This window comes from Anabrus simplex, chromosome 7, assembly GCF_040414725.1.
Source record: "Anabrus simplex isolate iqAnaSimp1 chromosome 7, ASM4041472v1, whole genome shotgun sequence".
Lineage (NCBI taxonomy): Eukaryota > Metazoa > Arthropoda > Insecta > Orthoptera > Tettigoniidae > Anabrus > Anabrus simplex.
In genome coordinates this window covers 142,150,968-142,170,019 of record NC_090271.1, presented here as the reverse complement: position 1 = coordinate 142,170,019, position 19,052 = coordinate 142,150,968, and the positions used below count along the sequence as shown (strand labels likewise).

At 39.5% G+C, this 19,052-nt stretch overlaps 1 protein-coding gene across 8 annotated transcripts in view; it reads right to left on the bottom strand.

Moving 5' to 3' along the window:
- The window catches only part of gek (serine/threonine-protein kinase gek), a 736,940-nt gene that overhangs the window by 360,557 nt on the left and 357,331 nt on the right, over positions 1–19,052 (bottom strand). For all 8 annotated transcript variants that reach the window (XM_067151353.2, XM_067151356.2, XM_067151355.2 and 5 more), the window contains one exon: positions 5,520–5,669. In XM_067151353.2, coding sequence (XP_067007454.2) covers positions 5,520–5,669 — 150 coding nt within the window. The remainder of the gene's footprint in view (positions 1–5,519; positions 5,670–19,052) is intronic.

Here is a 19,052-nt window from a genome sequence, read left to right as displayed (position 1 = left end):
CGTACCCACTTATATGTGCTTGCTACACGTGGTAATCGCGTCCTGAAAAGTTTAGTGGTAGCAACGCTCACACCAGCACTTCTTCCCGCGTCACTCTGTCAACACAAACCTCGCTCAAAACAAAGCCCTCGCATTGGCTATCGAGTATATGATGTGACATAGACCGTCCACTCATGTATGTCCACATTGATTCACTCCAATTCTTCAACCGATACAACCTGCCGTACCCCGTGTTTTCAAGCCACCTGTTGCAACACATCCAACTGACTTCAACCGTCCTTCCCGATATAGTCGCAGTTTTCCCGGTTGCACAATCCTTACGGCTAGGCCATATTTACAGACTCTTACCCAAACGGAAATTTATACAAAATATAATGATGAACATATGCAATATTCCCTAACTATACATTCTTCTTATAATATTACGTTTTTACATGGTAAATAAACAAAATTACATGATTTTAACCTAACAAACTATATACGAAAATTTCCTAACCTAAAAACTCGGGGATCGTACATACGTACGGTTACAGCCTGACCTGAAAGACTCGCTGAAACAAGTAAGTGGGTCTAGGATTTTCAGCACGCTGGGCTTCACGTACAGATACTGGTAAGTGGAGGTTGAGGAAAGTTCTAGACCCGTGACTGCTTTCATGACATCCGAGAGGATTGTACCAGTTTGCAGTAATGCCCTTTGGACTGAAGAATGCTCCTGCCACCTTCATGCGACTGATGGATAAAGTATTATCAGGATATGTTGAAGATTTTTGTGAAGTGTATCTCGACGACATTTTAATTCACAGCAAGAATTTTCAAGAACACCTTGTATATCTGAGGAAAGTGCTGGAACGACTAAAGATTCATGGACTGACTTGCTAACTGGAGAAGTGTCACTTCCCCCAGTCCCGCATAGAATATCTTGGCCATGTCCTAACCTCTGAAAGCTTGTAAAGGCAACCGGAGAAGAACTGAGCTATCGAAGAAGCTGAACACCCATGGACCAAGCGACAAGTACCTCAATTCCTCGGCTTGTGTGGATAGTATAGCAGCTTCATGCCCACTTTGAAGAGAAGGCCATACCACTCACCGATCTACTCCAAGACAACCTCCCATTCCGATGGACCAGGAAGGAAGAGGCAGCATTCCAAGGCATTAAGACTGCGATATGCAACGCTCCCGGTCTAGCCCATTCCGACCCTCAACGGAAGATGTGCCTGCAGACGGACGCCAGCGACTCCGGCTTAGGAGCAGTGTTATTCCACGAGAGGAGTGACTGCGGAAGGAACATCGAGTACGCCAGCAGGAAGCTATCCCCCACCGAACAACGCTACTGCACTGCCAAGAAAGAAGCTTTAGCCGTGGTGTGGGCCATGGACAATTTCAGAGGCTACTTCCAGGGAAGGAAGTTCCAGCTCCACACCGATAATGCCGCTCTGAAAATGGTTGAACTCGGTTCCCAGTTCAAAATTTAAATTGATGCGATGGGCCCTGTTAATCACAAAATTTGATTGATGTATGTCACGTCCCAGGACCGACGAACATAGGAGCAGACAGCTTATCTGGGCACAAGGCGAAAGAAACCTGAAGCTAGGAGCACCATCGTCGAGAGGGAGTTCCCACAAAAATACCAGAGTGATGACGCAGTGGATTAGGAGACAGAACACCGATAGTCGACTTGTCCCAAGGGAATTCAAGATTTGCTACAAGAACTTCCAAGTTGACGGATGACTCTTGATGTACAGATCGCACCTCTCCGGCACGCCTGTAGTAGTGGTGATCCCCAGGCATCACACAACGGACATCCTCGAGAAGTTCTATGACAGCACGGAAGCCGGACGTGCAGGAGGTGAAGAGACATATCAGTCCATTCGACGAAGATTCTTCTGGGTCAACATACAGAGAGACATCCTGAACTACGTGGCGGGGTGCTACATCTGTGCCTGCACCAAGGCGAGCAACAGGAAGGCAGATTCCAGCCAACGAGTAAGATGGCCACAACGCCCGTGGGAGGTCATAACCCTGGACTTGATAGGTCCTTACCCTAGAACACCACGGGGTAAAACAACACTCCTAGTAATCACTGACCTCTTCACAAGATGGATTGAGGCCTTTCCGATACCTGAAGCCATGACGGGACGCATTACATGCCCGCTACAAGACAAGGTCTTCAGCCACTATGGTTATCCACGGTGCATTCTGTCAGACAATGGGAGTCAGTTCACGTCAAGTAAGTGGCAGCAAACAATGACGGAATAGGGTGCGGAGCACTGGACCACCCCTATCTACAACCCAAGGGCAAATCCAACGGAACGATGGAACCAGGAGCTGAAAAGGATGCTACGAGTCCATCTGATAGACAAAGAACATCGACTGTGGGACCATCAGATACCGCAGTCACTCTTTGCCCTGCGACGACGCATCGACCGTGTCACCGGCTATTTCCCAGCAGAGCCGATTCTTGGTTGACAGCTGTACGGCACTGGGGATTGCGAGATTCGTCCACCATCCACTTCAGGTCAAGATGATGTAGCTGTTTCCCTGGCAGAGTGGCAGCAGCAGCAGCAGAACATCAAGCAGAAGTAAGCTTTGGCCGCGAAGAGATCCCTTACCCAGGCCAAGGCTCAAGATGTCGAAGAGATGCAGATGTTCCTACCGGGCCAACAAGTACTGCGACGTAACCACCCAGTCAGTAATAAGATTGGAGGGTTTCACGCAGGTCTTGCACCTAAGTGGGTTGGTCCCATCGCGGTGGATAAACAGCTGGGTCATGGGGTCTACTTACTGAAGACTAACCCTCCAGTCAAGGTCCACGCATCTGAGTTGTGGCGAGTCACCAAACCGCTGTGCATACAGAGTAAGCCTGGAGGAGAGGGTACTAATGACACAGCACCATCTGAACATCATGAGGTAAACACATTGAATATCGTCGAGGAAGACGCTGGCAGCGAGGAATCCCCGACCCCCGACACAGCATATGCTGGTCAAGAGGAGAGCACATCCAGTGACATCGAGGAAGAAACAAGGTACAACCTACGACCAAGGCAACGTCGACAAGTGTGAAAATTGTTTCAAGTTATAGGAGGGATATTGATGCAAGTGTGATAACAGGTACAGGTATAACTTGAAAACAATATTCTCTCGCCCATGGGTAACTAATGCAGATATCCAGCTTGAATAATAATAATAATAATGATGATAATAATAATAATAATAATAATAATAATAATAATAATAATAATAATAATAATAATAATAATAATAATAATAATAATATTGCATACATTATATCCTATGTATTATATCATGTGTACATAAGATATGATTGCGTTGTTTTTGAGGTTATGTCATGAAACTTACTCTGTATATAGACATTTATATCAGTTCAATTAACACATGGGTGACGGGCCCCGAGAAATCTCGTAGTACGCTCGCCAGCGGTAGGTGACGGGCCCCCAGAAATCTCGGTTTTATTCACGACATTGTTTTCGGTCTTCCTGTGACATCTCTTGACCATATCTTGAACTATTTCGGACGTGCACATTGAGTAGAATAAATCGTAGATGTATATCTGCCACTTTTCTTTTATTCACGGCCTCTTTTATTCTTTGATTTAGTTTCGAAACGTTGATTTTTTTTCTGCCGGTTCAGTCAATGACAAGATGGAGCGCCCGCGGAATACGGTGTTAGCTGACGACAATATTTTAGAAGAATTATATGCCGATGATCGTTGAAATGGAAATAGTCTAATGAATTAGTGGAAACCGAATGTGAGAGTGATAGCGGAAGTGATATTCAAGCCTCTAAAGGCCGTAATTTACCTAGTGTGCTTATTTATTCAAGTGATTCTAACAACGACAACGATGTAAACATTAATGATGTGTTAGGAATTGACGCTGAATATGGTTTTGTAGAGGCAGATCCAATATTACTAGGGGCATTGGAGAGTACCCATACCAACTTTAAAGATAAAATATTGACTGGTTTAATATTTATTTATGTTTTTATAATCAAGTGCACCCCAGTATGCTTAGTAGAAAAATGTCCGGTCCACAGGGTATGTGACAAGCTCAAGCATCCGGTCAGCAATGTGTTAATGCAAATACCCGTAAATTAACATTATAATTTATTCTTACCTGTATATATAAATTGTAATCCATAATTGTGAAACACACTGTAACTTCCAGAATGGTAATAGGCACGAGAACGACTGAGAATATTGTATACATTATATCCTATGTATTAAAACTCCAGAATTTTCGCAAAGATATATTTTGTAATGTCACTTTCTAAAAGCCTGGCCAGGCACATATATATAAGGAGATGATCCTGACGGTAAGTTAGTTATTCATTGGAAGTTATTGGCTGACGAGGTGTTGTTCGGTAGTGACATGCTGTAGTTGCAGTCTCCATATTGAAGCGACAAGCATGACGCAGCCATCTGTTTTCAACTGTGTTTCAAAGTTGTATTCTCCATGTGCAGCGATTGGTATTTGTTTTTAATAATGGGTGCTTTGTTGATATTCTCGAAGCGAAGTGTTTTGTTGTGATACTGTCATTAAGGTTGTGTGTGTGTTAAATTGTGAATATATGTGTACAAAATTAATTGTACCAACTGACAGCATCTTGTGTGCATCTTTGTGAGTTCGTTATAGTTTTAGATGGCTGCGACATGTGACTGGAAATACACAAATTACGAGCTAAGACATGCAGTTACACGACCTACAATACATGGATTTCAGCCTAGGGTATGCATAAATAAGAAATTTCACAAACCGACATCAGACTGAAAATGTGAGCCAGTTTGGGAAACCATGTGTTACATATCCCTCCCTAGTGTGTGCAAAGGGGACTATTTTGATTAATAAACTGTGAAGTGAACAGTATTAATGAATACTATTAATTACACGTTTTTCATTATAATGGCCATTGGCTGCAATAAAGATTTCTATTGTTATTATTGTTACTCTTCCTTGCCCACTTACTTCCTAAATCAAAAGGAGAACTATCAATTTGTTTCCAAACCATATGCTTACAGGAATGCTCTTGAACTACTATTGGAAACAACAGATGTTAAAGATAACATCATACAGTGAACAGAGATATTAAGAAAGTCATCTCCATACAGGTGACGAATGCCTTTGGAGGAATGGAACGTAAAGGCTTCCATTTTGCGTAACCTCTGCTCTAAGTGCGATGGAGTGGTTAACTCTATGACTGATTGTCTTTGCCCCCAGGAATTAACTTGGTACTCAGTTTTTAGTGTAGTCTGAATGAACATCAGCGCCAATCCAGAAGTGAAAATATTTCTGAAACATTTTGATTTTTTGATGGGTAATCAAAGCCACGTCCTTCTGGGTGAAATGAACAAGCCTTTACTGCCTAGACTATGTAGCCCCTGGACACAGGCATTGCTATACACTCAAAGAGGAGAGTGCAAAGTGAGAAAAGCAACCGACTAAACACCAATTTAGTTCACATGGAACAAAAAACAGGAATATCATTTTCATTCAAATACTTACAGCTTCTAGATCCATAACAAGCTTCTTGTTCTCCTCCAACATCAGCATTTTCTCACGCTCATGCCGTCGCTTCAGCTCGGCCAACATTTCCTCATTGTCTGTAAGATCTTCTAGACGAGCAGCATCCAGCTTATCTTTGGTTAGTTGCACCTGCACCATGATAAATAAATAAATAAATAAATAAATAAATAAATAAATAAATAAATAAATAAATAAATAAATAAATAAATAAAAAAATATTAAATAAATAAATAAATAAATAAATAAATAAATAAATAAACAAACAAACATTGTAGGTATGTCCAACCCTCGTCCCGTTTCTCTACGGAGTTGAGCATGAAGTGAGATGAATCTCCGTAGCGAGTATCTACGATAGGATGCCCTTTCTGACGTCAACCTTATCAGAGGGAGATGAAATGAATGACGTGATATATGACTACAGGAAGGGAAAGGGCAAAACCTGGTGCCAGCGCATAGCCTACTCCTTCACAGCAAGTAAGACTGTTAATAAATCCCACATTTGATAATAGTTTTCATGCAAGATTTAAAAATAAGTTGTTTGAAAGAAGACCTCCTAACGTTCAAGACTAGTATGAAGAATTACATAGCAGCGTGTACAAGTGTAATTTTATTAGCAACAAGTTACTTTACAAACAAGAAGTGCAATACTCCTGAAGAAAAATATCTATTCATAAGACTCTTCATATTTATTCCAAATATGTTTTTAATCAAAGTGTTTGTTAAATGTGCAGGGTTTTAAGACCTATTCTTTATGTTAATTTTAATCTGTACAAAGGGAATGCAGCTGATGATGTCCACATACGGACGAAACATGTCCCGCAAAATATTATGAGATTATAGGAATAAAATAATCAAAGGATTATTTGTTGTGGTAAAAAGGTGGATCTTTAGCATAATTTTATTATAATATAGCCCACTCCTGTCTAACAGCACCGAGGGATCTGCTTTAGGCTTCACGTCTCCATCCAACGGACGAATCACCATCAACAGCATCATGCACCAAATAAATAATAAACAATATTTTGAAAATTCACCTCTGATAACGAATTACCCAACAAAATATAATAGTTTCTTTCGTATAATTTTTTAAATTTTTTTAATTTTTACAATCTGCTTTACGTTGCACTGACACAGATAGGTCTTATGGCGACGATGGGATGGGAAAGGCCTGTAGTGCAAAGGAAGCGGCCAGGCTCAATTAAGTTACAGCCCCAGCATTTGCCTGGTGTGAAAATGGAAAACCATGGAAAAACCATCTTCAGGGCTCCAAACCAACTATATCTCGGATGCAAATTCACAGCTACGCACCCCTAATTGCATGGCCAATTCGTCTGGTTCATAGAAAGTATTTTCGACGGATCAAACAGCAAAAGGTACAATATATATAATATTCTTCTAATTCTGCTGCTCATTCTATTCGCATGAAAGAAATATACGATAGCATAAATGGTTTTTTAGTGCGTGAATTGCAGAATGTGAGAGGCATTTGTCTAGTGATATTAAGGTTGAACAGGAGAACTTTCAGGTTTACCTTCCATGAGTGTATGACACGTCTCTTGTCAGAAACACTGTACAGGAGTGCAAACCAAAACCATTCCATCAGTCCTGATATATCACAGAAACACAGCACTGATTCAAATTCAGAGAAAAATGAATAGTCTAGTTCTCTTGGCCATACCATGAGAATGTAGTCCCAAATATAAGTAGGTTCTTAGTTTTGAGTCCTAAACCGTAAAATGTTTCAATTTTTTATCAACTGAGACCACGGAACATGTAATTACGTTCTGGCTGAGTAAAAAAAATACCCCGAAAATTATGGGAAACATGGTCCAGCTCCTTGTCTGGTTAACTTCTCTATCTTGCAGCCTGGGTGTTTGTGTTTGTCTTAATACTCAGGTGGTGGTGGTGGTGGTTATTGTTTTAAGAGGAAGTACAACTAGAGGAAGTACAACACACACAAAAAAAAATGAAGGCATCGGCCAAAGGAAGACAAGGGACACGAAGGGCGTGAAAATGAAAGACTTCCTAGGCCTCCATACGTAATACCGTCGGGGTCGGAAAAGAACAAGTGTTGACCAAGGGAAGTCGGATAGGATAGATTAAAGTGAGGAGCCTGGTACAAGTAAGTGGAAGCAATGCCAAGACTCAGCTAAGGACCCCGTGGTCGCCAACCCACGCTCCAAGTTCAGAGCCCCTGAGGCAGGGGACACCGTGGGTGTTATTCCACCGCCCCCACCCACAGGGGGATCTTCGTACTCAACTTCATTAACGTACATACTCAGTTAGGAAAGGTAGCAGGAGCAAAATATATACAATCCAGGAAACAGATGGAGAGCAGCGACTTACCACGACCTCCACCTGCAGGATGGCAGAATCGACACATCTACATATACATCAAACCCAACGACCATCAGCAGTTATCTCCATTGTAAAAGTTTTAACCCATATCACACTAAACAATCTTTACCATTCAGCCTGGCCATCAGAGGCAAATGCATTTGTTCAACCTCTAAAGCCTGTGCCCCTTACAACAACCACCACCACCATCACCTCAGGGAGGTGTTTACTGCTAGGGGTAACATTACCCAATTGGCTGACCACCAGATCTCCACGGCCAAAAACTCTGTCCCCAGACTCCCTAAGCAACCTAACCCCGCACCCTTCATTACCACATATCATCCAGGTCTACAAAAAATAAATCACAATTCGAACAAGCATTCTATCTTCCCTCCACACCCCACACCTGGGATCTTCATTTTTAGGTGCCCACCTAACCTCAAAAAAATCTCTCATTATGAATACAAATCTCTACCCCCTTCTGGCTTTTTTCCATGAACACAGCCGGTGTAAGATCTGCCATTTACATACACCACGAAACAACTTTTACCAGCAGCATCACAAACAAAGCTTACAAGGTCGTCAGGACTGTATTTCATCCCACATTACCTACCAGCTTCAATGCAGACTCTGCCCAGCTTTCTACAGTGGGTCACCTTAATATTCGGACAACACAAATAATGGAATGTTTCTTGACATGATGCGTTCGCAAACAAATGTACATACAACAAACAAACGTCCAACAATTCACGAGTATATGCCCCACGTATCGCAACAAAATTCAACGTCAGACGAATTGGTGAAGTGTTCTGATAGTGATAAAAAAGGAAATCACGAAACACTACACATCACTTTATTATTCGGACAGGTCGTCGCTACTGCATTTGCACGCGACTACCTCACCCAATTGCGGCAAGGGAGAAACGTAAGAAGTAGGATATGTTTCCCAGAACTTCACAGCAGAAACACGTTTGAACAGTGCCAACTGGTTATTTTCCACGATGCAAAGGGGTGTAGTTACAGATATATTGTGCAAATCTTGTGTATGAGTACAAGTACAATGACATTGTATGGCAATTTAAAGAAGAGGACAGGATTGTGTCTATACCGCAAAACGGGTCAACTGAAAAAGCTAACTGATCGTGGAGAGAGACTTCTCTTAAAAAAAAAAATAGGGAACGATCCTCAACTGAAGGTGCCACAACTTGCACGGGAATTAGAAGAGAAAGCTGGTAAATCAGTGCACCTGAAACTGTGCGCAGGACTCTTCAAAAGGCCAGATTTAACGGGAGAGTGTTGAGGAAAAAGCCATTTATAAGTGAAGTGAACCGAAGGAAAAGACTGAAGTTTGCCTTGCAATATGTACATAAGTACACAGAATGATGGAAACTTGTGTTATTTTGTGATGAGAGCATATTTAATATTTATGGATCGGATGGGAGGAGAATGGCTTGGTGCAAACCAAATGACGAATTAAAACCGAAATATTTGCAACCAACTGTCAAACATGGAGGTGGCAATGCAATGCTATGGGCGTGCTTTTCATCTGCTGGAGTAGATGAAATGTTGTTTATTGAACATACAATGGACCATAAACGGTATCTAGCCATCCTGAAGCAGAATGTACACCAAAGTGAAACAAAGCTTGCGATAAGGGACATTTTTCATTTCTATCAAGATAAAGATCCCAAGCATAAAGTGTGGAATGTCCGAATGTAGCTGTTGTTTAACTGCCTAAAGGTGCTTGAAATTCCACCCCAGATCCACGACCCATTGAGATTTTGTGGAGTGAACTTGACAAGAGAGTGAAGAATTCCAGAATAATGTCAAAGAAGGAACTGCAACGAAAACTGATACAAGAATGGGCTAATATTAGCCCTAAGGGCACGAAAAAGTTAGTTTGTTCTATGCCACAACGACTGAAAGCCGTGGCATTGCCACCAAGTGCTAGATTGATTTAAGTTCCATGTTACGCTACAGTTTTGGTCATTATGATCCTTGTGTCCAAATATTAAAGTGGTTTTGTTATGTGATAAAGTGTTGACTTATTTTTTATCTACATGCCATTTTTGTTCTGAGACACTTGTATTATTATGTAATCATATTGGAAACATTGGGGTTTTGTATTGTCAAACTTTCTTTTCTGTATATAAAAAAAATACAAATATAATGTTCAGATTGTCACGTCATATGGTGTCCGAATATTAAGGTGACTCACTGTATATTGCGCTAACTAGTGATACAATAGCCAAATGTATATGTGGCCATCTCAGCACCTACAAAACCCCTAACATAGATCTTCCCGCTCCCATTCACACTAGGCACCATCAAAGCACATTTGATGAACATTTCTCAGTCCTCAAACATTTACCCCCTACTTCCCACTCTCTTGCCCTTTAGAGATTTTGAAGTGGGACATCAACTAGTGCTAAGGTCCAGGAAAGCATCCGGCCTTAACCCTTAGAACTCACACGGCGGGCCATGCCCGACAACAAGAATATCTCTCATAGATCCTATGTCAGGCAATGCCCGACAGGATTTTCTTCCCTATATAACTCCTTTGTCGGGTTAAGCGTGCATGAATTACAGGTACAGTAAGCCACTGCCATCTTTTGACGACAATGTGAAGCCATGTATAGCCATGATCTCTTTGAAATCAGGCTTTGTGCACATTCTTTGTAGACCATGTGAGTTTGCAAACAGACGTTGTTTAGCAACATGGCGTTGCTCGAGCAGCATGAGAAAGAAATAGCCGGACTTTTAGGTTTAAGTGATGGTTATTTCAGCGATAGTGAGAGTGATTTTTAATTAGGTGGTGAGGAAGATATTGCGGAAGGATACTGTGTTGGTCAGTTGAGTGATGAAAATCTCGATAATGAGAAAATTATGCTAAATGGCAGTGCTGGTGCCTCTACTGACGGCTGGAGGAAATACCGTGACACTGACTTGGACTTCAAAAGCCCATTCACAGGAACATAAGGTTATAAACCACCGCAAGGTTGAGTAAACATGACTGTTTCCAATTATTCATGACTGACGAGTTATTGCCGGAAATTTTGCGTGAGACTAACTGGTATGCTAGTGTAAACATTCAAAAGGTTACGCCCCCCATACGTGTCTATTAGGAGCTCATGGATATATGTTAATATTCCTGAATTCAAAGCATTTTTAGGCATAATCCTAAATATGGCAGTGAACAGTAAGCCTGAATTACGACGAAAAACTGTGTTTTTCAGCAGTACCTGTAGAAAAAAGCCTGGATTACATCCCGCCGAGTGTTTTGGGAAGTTCCACACAGTGCACTATTACAGACAAAAAGTGACTGAGATAATTTCAGGTTTGAAAATGCTGAACATTACACCTGATTACTGTATTGTACTTGTATTATATATATTTTGTGCTTGATTTAGTTGATTTTTATAAATATGCTGTCAGTATGTTTGTGTTGTCACTTATCCCTCTGCAAGCAGATTCATAAATGGAGCTGGAAAGGCAGGATTGTTCAGAAAAAAGGGAGGGCTAAGGGTTAACATTAGATAACCGCTCCTTTCTTCCATTCTCTTGTCTGTCTGTTCCCCCACTCCCCTCACCTCACACAGCAACTACTTGCCAACAATGACCATCTTCATTCTATACGCCACTGACAAAGGAAGAAGCCACAAATTTTGGACTCATGTTTTTCTTTCATGTGTACTCTATCTATGGGGTCTTACATGGTAAGTCATTCATTTACATATAACATATCATACTACACACTAATGGAGAAACAAACAATAGTGAATACATCCCTCCATGTAGCGTTGGCATCAGGAAAGGCTTCAGACCATAAAACTGGGCTAAATCCGTACAAAGAGCTGACGCCAAAGAATTGGGAATAGGCCCCCATGTCATCATAATCATCATCATAATCATCATCGATTTTCGGCTCCAGCAAGCCGGGTGCGGGTGTTTACGAGCCTCTTCCAGTTCATCCTCTCCATCCACAGCTGATGTTCTACCTCTTGCTGCCAATTTAAATCACGTTTGACAAGGTCTTTGAAAATTTGATTTTCCCAACTATCACAAGGCCTCCATCTGGGCCTCTTACTAACAACATTCCTTTTACAGTATGCTCATGGGGTCCTAATTGGAGTCATCCTTCTCGTATGTCCATACCATCGTAATCTGCTTAATTCTAAGATTTCCAACAAGCTCCTGTCCAATCCCAAGTTGTTGCCGAATACTTTCATTTCTTATTTTGTCTGTCCTTGTCTTTTGGAGACAAGACCGAAGGAACTTTCAGTGGCGACTGTGTGCATCAATACTGTTAGAATTGGTACAAGAAATGTTTTGTACAGCGTAAGCTTGCAAGCTTAGGGAAATGAGTCATCCCAAAGTAATTGATGAACGGAGTGGTAGAATTTTGATGCAGCTTGTATTCTATTGCCTATTACTTGGTTTATGGCATTGTCAGAAGAAACTAAGCTCCTTAAGTATTCGAAGTTATTGATAATGTCTACTTCTTCATTTTGCACTCGCAGGTGGACGGCTTCAGGATTTCGACTCACCACTACACCGACGGTTTTAGTTCGGTTGATGATCATTCCCATTCTTTCAAATTCTTCTTGCCAAAGATCTAATTTGGCTTGAAATTCTGCTTTTGCCTCACCCCATAGCATGACATCATCAGCAAATACAAGTGCATTTGTTGTCTGATCCTTCATTTTCACTGCTTTTATAACCTCATCCATTATATTAATGAAGAGAAGTGCTGATAGATAACTTCCTTGTTGGGCTCCGCTCTTGGTTTCAAAACAGTTTAACCTGCCTCCTTGAACATACCTGGCCCAGAAGTGAATGTTTTCAAATTCATTGTCAATTTTGCGTGTATTCGAGGAAATCTAGGTATATTTCTGCCAAGATGCCTGAGGCTAGTGATCCCACTGCCAAACCGTCCTGCTGGTATATGACATTGTTGAAAGTGAAGAAGTTATTGTTTACAACTGGATTTAATACTGTGATGAAATCTTGTATCTCTAGTTTGCACAAGTGACTGTTTTTGTTTGAATTGTTTTCAATTATCGGAATTAATTTTGATACTTGTATGCTTGGGTACATATTTACAATATCGAAAGAGTAAATAGAGTAATCAGGTGCATATTTTCGTAATGATGGACGAAAAATCAATTAACGCATCCACCACCCTCCTAAGACTCAACAGTATTGATGCTCATACCAAATTCACACTAGAAACTGAATCAAATCAAAAAGTAAATTTAACTATCACTAGACACTCTGATTCTTTAAGTTATAAAATATTCAGAAAACCTACCCAAACAGCATCCACCATTCGCCAAGATTCAATGCACCCCCAGTCCCACTAATGAGCTACATACAATAACCTAGTTCATCGAGCTTTCAGCATACCTATGTCCAAGAAGGATCTAAAGAATGAACTAAACACAATCCGCGGAATTGCAAAATGCAACGGTTTCAGCCATCATTTTATTGAAAGGATTATCAATAAATACAAACATCGCCCTAAAACTACCCTAAAAAAAAATCAAAAAATCAAAAAAATAAAATAAACCTCTAACATTTTCCACCTTCACGTTCAACAATGACATTTGCAAGATAACTAATATCTTTAAAAAACAAAGCGTTAAAATAGCTTTCCAAACCAACAATAATCACATGTACATTTTACACAATACTTCACATATCAACAAGACCAGCAGTTTTTTTATATCAGGAGTTTATTGGATCAAATGCAATACCTGTCACAAGTCCTACATTGGGCAGACCGGAAGAAATTTCAATGTAAGATACCATGATCACACTAACGCAATAAAATATAATAAGTTCTCAGCTATCGGCCAACACATGCAAGATTATAACCATAATTTCACCAATATCGAACAAGACATCGACATTCTTGAATTAGCAAATAAGGGTCCTTTACTCAACATAATGGAAAATTACTACATACACCTAGACCAATATTTTAACGCCACTTACAATTCAGCCAACCAGAATTCAATAATAAGTTTAATTAAAGGTACTTTTCCGAAACAATTACCCTTTCTCCCACACCCTTCAGCTCCGCCTTAAATTTCCCCTCCACGCCCCCCCAACCCCTCCCAAGCCGTTACCACTCTGCCCAACCCGCGTGCGCCTGCCCCTCACCTTCCTCCACTCCCATATATCTCCTTCCACCACCAGTCGCACATTACCAGCTAAGCTGCACACACCGCCATGCTAGGTGAATGTCCGTTCGCTTTGTTATCTATTCTTCTTTCCACGTACTTTGCGCCTTTTACTGGCTTTTCTCGATTTTAATAGGTCCCATTTGTTCCGCTATGAACTGAGAGTTCCACCCATTAATATCACCACGCGCAGTGTCTACTTACAACTCCAGAAAAAGTCTAAAATTTCATATTCAGTCTGCACAAGTTCCCACAATCAACCCTGCAGCCATATCAACATAGCTTGGTTACCTAATACACCAAATATCAAATTTTCTCCTTAAGCTGATACAGTGTATAATCAACTCCTCACAGATTCTTCTAGAGAGTATCAACTACACATTTGTTACTCAAACATTTGTATATACTTGTATACTTTTATTATAAGTGTCACGTTATATTGTGTTCATTCTTAGTACCATAGCACTCGGTCCACAACTGTACTGTATTACCAGGACCTACTGAATTCTATTTGAAACACCATGTGTCTAAAATTTTACTCAAGTTGATCTACAACATAGAGCATCTCATTTGTACTTTTATACCCAGACTTTTTAACGTGTTTGATGTACTTGTATTATATATTGCTCACCTGTCACTCGTAATATTTCACTTTCATTTGCGACATTTTGAACACCATAGCACTTTGCCTAATTCAACCACACACCGTTGTGTTAATTATATATTCATAATGTTCTTATTGCTTTGAAACATATTTTAGGATTTCGTCAAATATTGTGTATTGTTTAAATACGGCTGATGATGACCCCGAGCAGGGTTGAAACTAGTCCCATGTAATGTAAATACACGAATTGTAAATATAATTATGTATTGTATAGGTGGAAAACTTTTCTGCTTATAATTTTTATGTAATACAGTTGTTTCACTCGAGCTATAATCTCCTCTGGCACTTCTTTACGAATCACACATTCCCATATGTGCTTAAGTGGTACATGATCATATGCCTTCCCAATATCCAAAAGTACAACTATAACCGTTCTATTCTTATCCCAATATTTTTCAAAGAGCATTCTTGTCGGAAAAAATGAGGTCTAGCATTGATCTGTTCGCTCTAAATCCATATTGTATCTTCCTCAAGTTTAGGTTTAACAAATTTTCTGATTTTTCTCTCCAGGATGGTCTCATATATATATTTTTTTTTTTTGCTAGGGGCTTTACGTCGCGCCGACACAGATAGGTCTTATGGCGACGATGGGATAGGAAAGGCCTAGGAGTTGGAAGGAAGCGGCCGTGGCCTTAATTAAGGTACAGCCCCAGCATTTGCCTGGTGTGAAAATGGGAAACCACGGAAAACCATTTTCAGGGCTGCCGATAGTGGGATTCGAACCTACTATCTCCCGGATCATATATTTTTAACCCATGAGATAGAAGGGTTACATATAAAATACTTGAATAATACCATGCAAAGATATACAGGTATACATGATTTTGTACATGTATACATGATTTTGTAAGTAAAATACAGTAGAGTCCGTTTTTTAATGTTCCCGTTTTTAACGAAATCCCACTTTTAACAAGCATATTCAGAAGTCTCAGCTAAACCTCCATAAGCTTAACGTTAAGTAAACCTTATTAATGAATTCCACTTTACAGAAAACCTGCTTTCAAGGAACAGATTTTACAGTGTTTAAAAACATGTGCATCTTTGTAATATAATCTGTGAGTTGGCGTAGGGATGTGGCGACCCCATCGCCCAGTGGGAAACCACTGCAATCAGCTACCCGAGTATTGGCGGGAAAACCATAACATATGCGGTGTATGGAGGAAATGCCTACTCCCAGTCCTGAACAACTAGGATGAACTTGTAGCACTTCATTCATCACCAATTCATACTTCATTAATCACCTTTCCAGATCACATCTGGAATTGTAAAGCCTGACCTTGGTCAGAAATGTTTCGATCGAAAGATCAGACAATCAATGATGATGAGTCTTCTAATGAATAAATCCACCGGTGTGGACAAACAACAACAAGGATCTGCACAAAGACACCACTCGGAATCGGTGGGGTGTCAAGTAGAAGACCTAGGCGAATCGGAGCGCCTGGAAGCCCAACAGACAATCGACAGACAGCTGACAGACAGTGGACTAACCCAACAATGTAAGAAGAGACTTAAGTTCAACAAATCAGGAAAATTTTCATACTTTGCAACATTAAACATTAATTCACTAAGTAAGGTGGGCAAGTTGAAACATTTAACTGATGTGATGGACCAACATAGGATTTTAATAATGGCTTTACAAGAACTTAGGAACACAGACCAGGACCCAATTGAATCAGGAGGTTATCGTCTCTACAAAGGACCTCCAGGAGAAAGAGTAATGAAGAATGTCCCTCAATTTGGTGTAGGTTTTCTTGTTCATAGTAGCATAATAGACTCAATTGAAGAATTTTCTTCAAAATCTTCGAGGATGGCACTTCTAACAATTAAAGTAGGGAATAAAACTTATACTTTAATAAATGTCCATGCACCAACAAATGACAAAAACAATAAAGATAGAGAAGGAGTTGAAAACTTTTGGGAGGAACTTGATTACATATTAGCGAAGATCCCTGATGAGCATATAAAAATCTTACTTGGAGATTTCAATGCTAAAATAGGCAGAGAAAAGAAGTATCGCACAGTTGTAGGAAAATGGCCAGCTCATAAATTAACGAACAAAAATGGCCAAAGATTAATTGAACTTTGTGCAGATCATAGACTCGTTTTGGAAACCACCAGATTCATGAGGCGACCACATAAACTTATGACATGGAAATGCCCTAACGTAAAATTGGGAGAGTTTCAGATTGATCATGTTGCCATGGATAAAGATTATCATAAAGAAATTTATAATGTCAGAGTCCTCCGTGGGGTAGACATTGACTCGGATCATTATATCTCAAAAATAAAAATCAAGTTAACACCAAAAAGGAAACACAAACATAATCATCTCAAAGCAAGGAGAAATTATGATCCCAGTTACTTAATAAATAATAAAATATATTTAGAGAGATCCAAAACACCTTTAAATGACAAATTAGAGACAATGATCAACAAACTTAAAACCATAGCTGAAGAAATTGCCCCAATCAAAAGGAGAAAGAAACATGCGTGGTGGAACGAGGAATGTGACAAAGCAATTCAAGCAAGACACAAGGCATGGATAAATGATCAACAGAGGAAAACGGAAAAATCTCGAGAAGAACTAATTAATGCCAGAAGACAAACAGCTAAAGAAATTAGGACAATTAAAAGGAATTATCAAAAGGAAATGCTTAGCACTATAGAAGAAACATTCAATCAGCATAAAACAAGAGACTATTACAAAACATTCAAGCAATATCAATCTAAATTTACCCCTCCCACACTTATGTTAAGAAATAAAAATGGTAAAATGGCACACAATAATCAGGATAATGCTAACATTCTTGCAGAATACTTTAAAGAGTTACTTAATTGTGAGGATCCTGTGGAACATTTAGAATTTGATCCTAACCCAAAAAATAAAACTCCATTACAAAAGATTATACCACCAGTTTACAATGAAGTGAAAACGGCAATTAATGCACTTAAAAACTACAAAGCAGCAGGAGAGAATCAAATAGTAGCAGAAATATGGAAGAATGCTAATGATCAGACTATTCAAAACCTACATAAATACATCATTGATATTTGGAACACGGAGAAGCTTCCTGAGGAATGGAATACAGCGATAATCCACCCGCTGCACAAGAAAGGTGATCGCTCCGATCCAAATAATTATCGGGGGATATCCTTACTTGATATTACATACAAGATTTTATCCAAGATTATATACACAAGAATCCAAGAACAACTCGACCAAGAACTTGGAGAATATCAGGGAGGATTTCGACCAGGTAGAAGCTGTCCAGATCAAATCATTAGTTTAAAATGGATAATGAAGCACCAAAGAGTTCGAAGTAAGGGTCTGGTCATCACGTTTGTAGATTTTAAAAAAGCATACGACAGTATTCATCGTGACTCATTATTAAAAAGCCTTAAAGAATTTGGCTTACATCAAAAACTTGTTAACCTCATTAATATGACTTTTAAAAATACGAAGGCAAAAGTTAAATTTAGAGGTGAATTATCAGAATCATTCACTATAAGAACTGGACTTCGACAAGGAGACGGACTTTCACCATTGTTATTTAATTGTGCATTGGAGAAGGTTATGCGTGAATGGAACAAGAAATGCCAACCAACTATCAAGATCGGTAGAAATATTAAACTCAACTGCCTTGCTTTTGCGGACGATTTAGCATTACTTGCAAATACAATAGAAGAGGCTAAATTTCAAATTGAACAACTAGAAATTATAGCTAAAAAAATGGGATTACAAATTTCATTTGAAAAAACAGAAATGATGCCAACTTTTAAAGTTGATTTACCAGTTATTCAGCTGAACAGTAATAAAGAGATTAAAATTGTTCAGAAATTCAAATATCTTGGGGAAATAATAACATGGAACACAAATGAAAAAGAAGCAATAGAACACAGAACAACTAAATTTAAACAAGCACAAAGACTTACCTGGCCAACCTATAAAAAAAAATCTCTTTCGATAAACGCTAAGCTGAAACACTATAATTCCATAGTTAAACCAGAGGCAACCTATGCTAGTGAAACTTTATTCAAATTAAATGTAAAATCTACAACAGACAAATTACAGAAAACTGAGAGAAGAATTCTTAGAACAATTATTAATAAAAAACACCAAGTTGATGGACAGTGGAGATTGTTGCCTAACAACATTGTCTATCGTGAATGTGAATCAATAATATCTACAATGCGTAAAAGAAGAATTTCCTTTTTCTGTCACATATCAAGATTAGCAGACACCAGGATATTGAAACAACTATTCGATTACTTTTTGAAGAATAAAATCAATAATAATTGGTTCAAAGAAGTTCAGGACGATTTGGA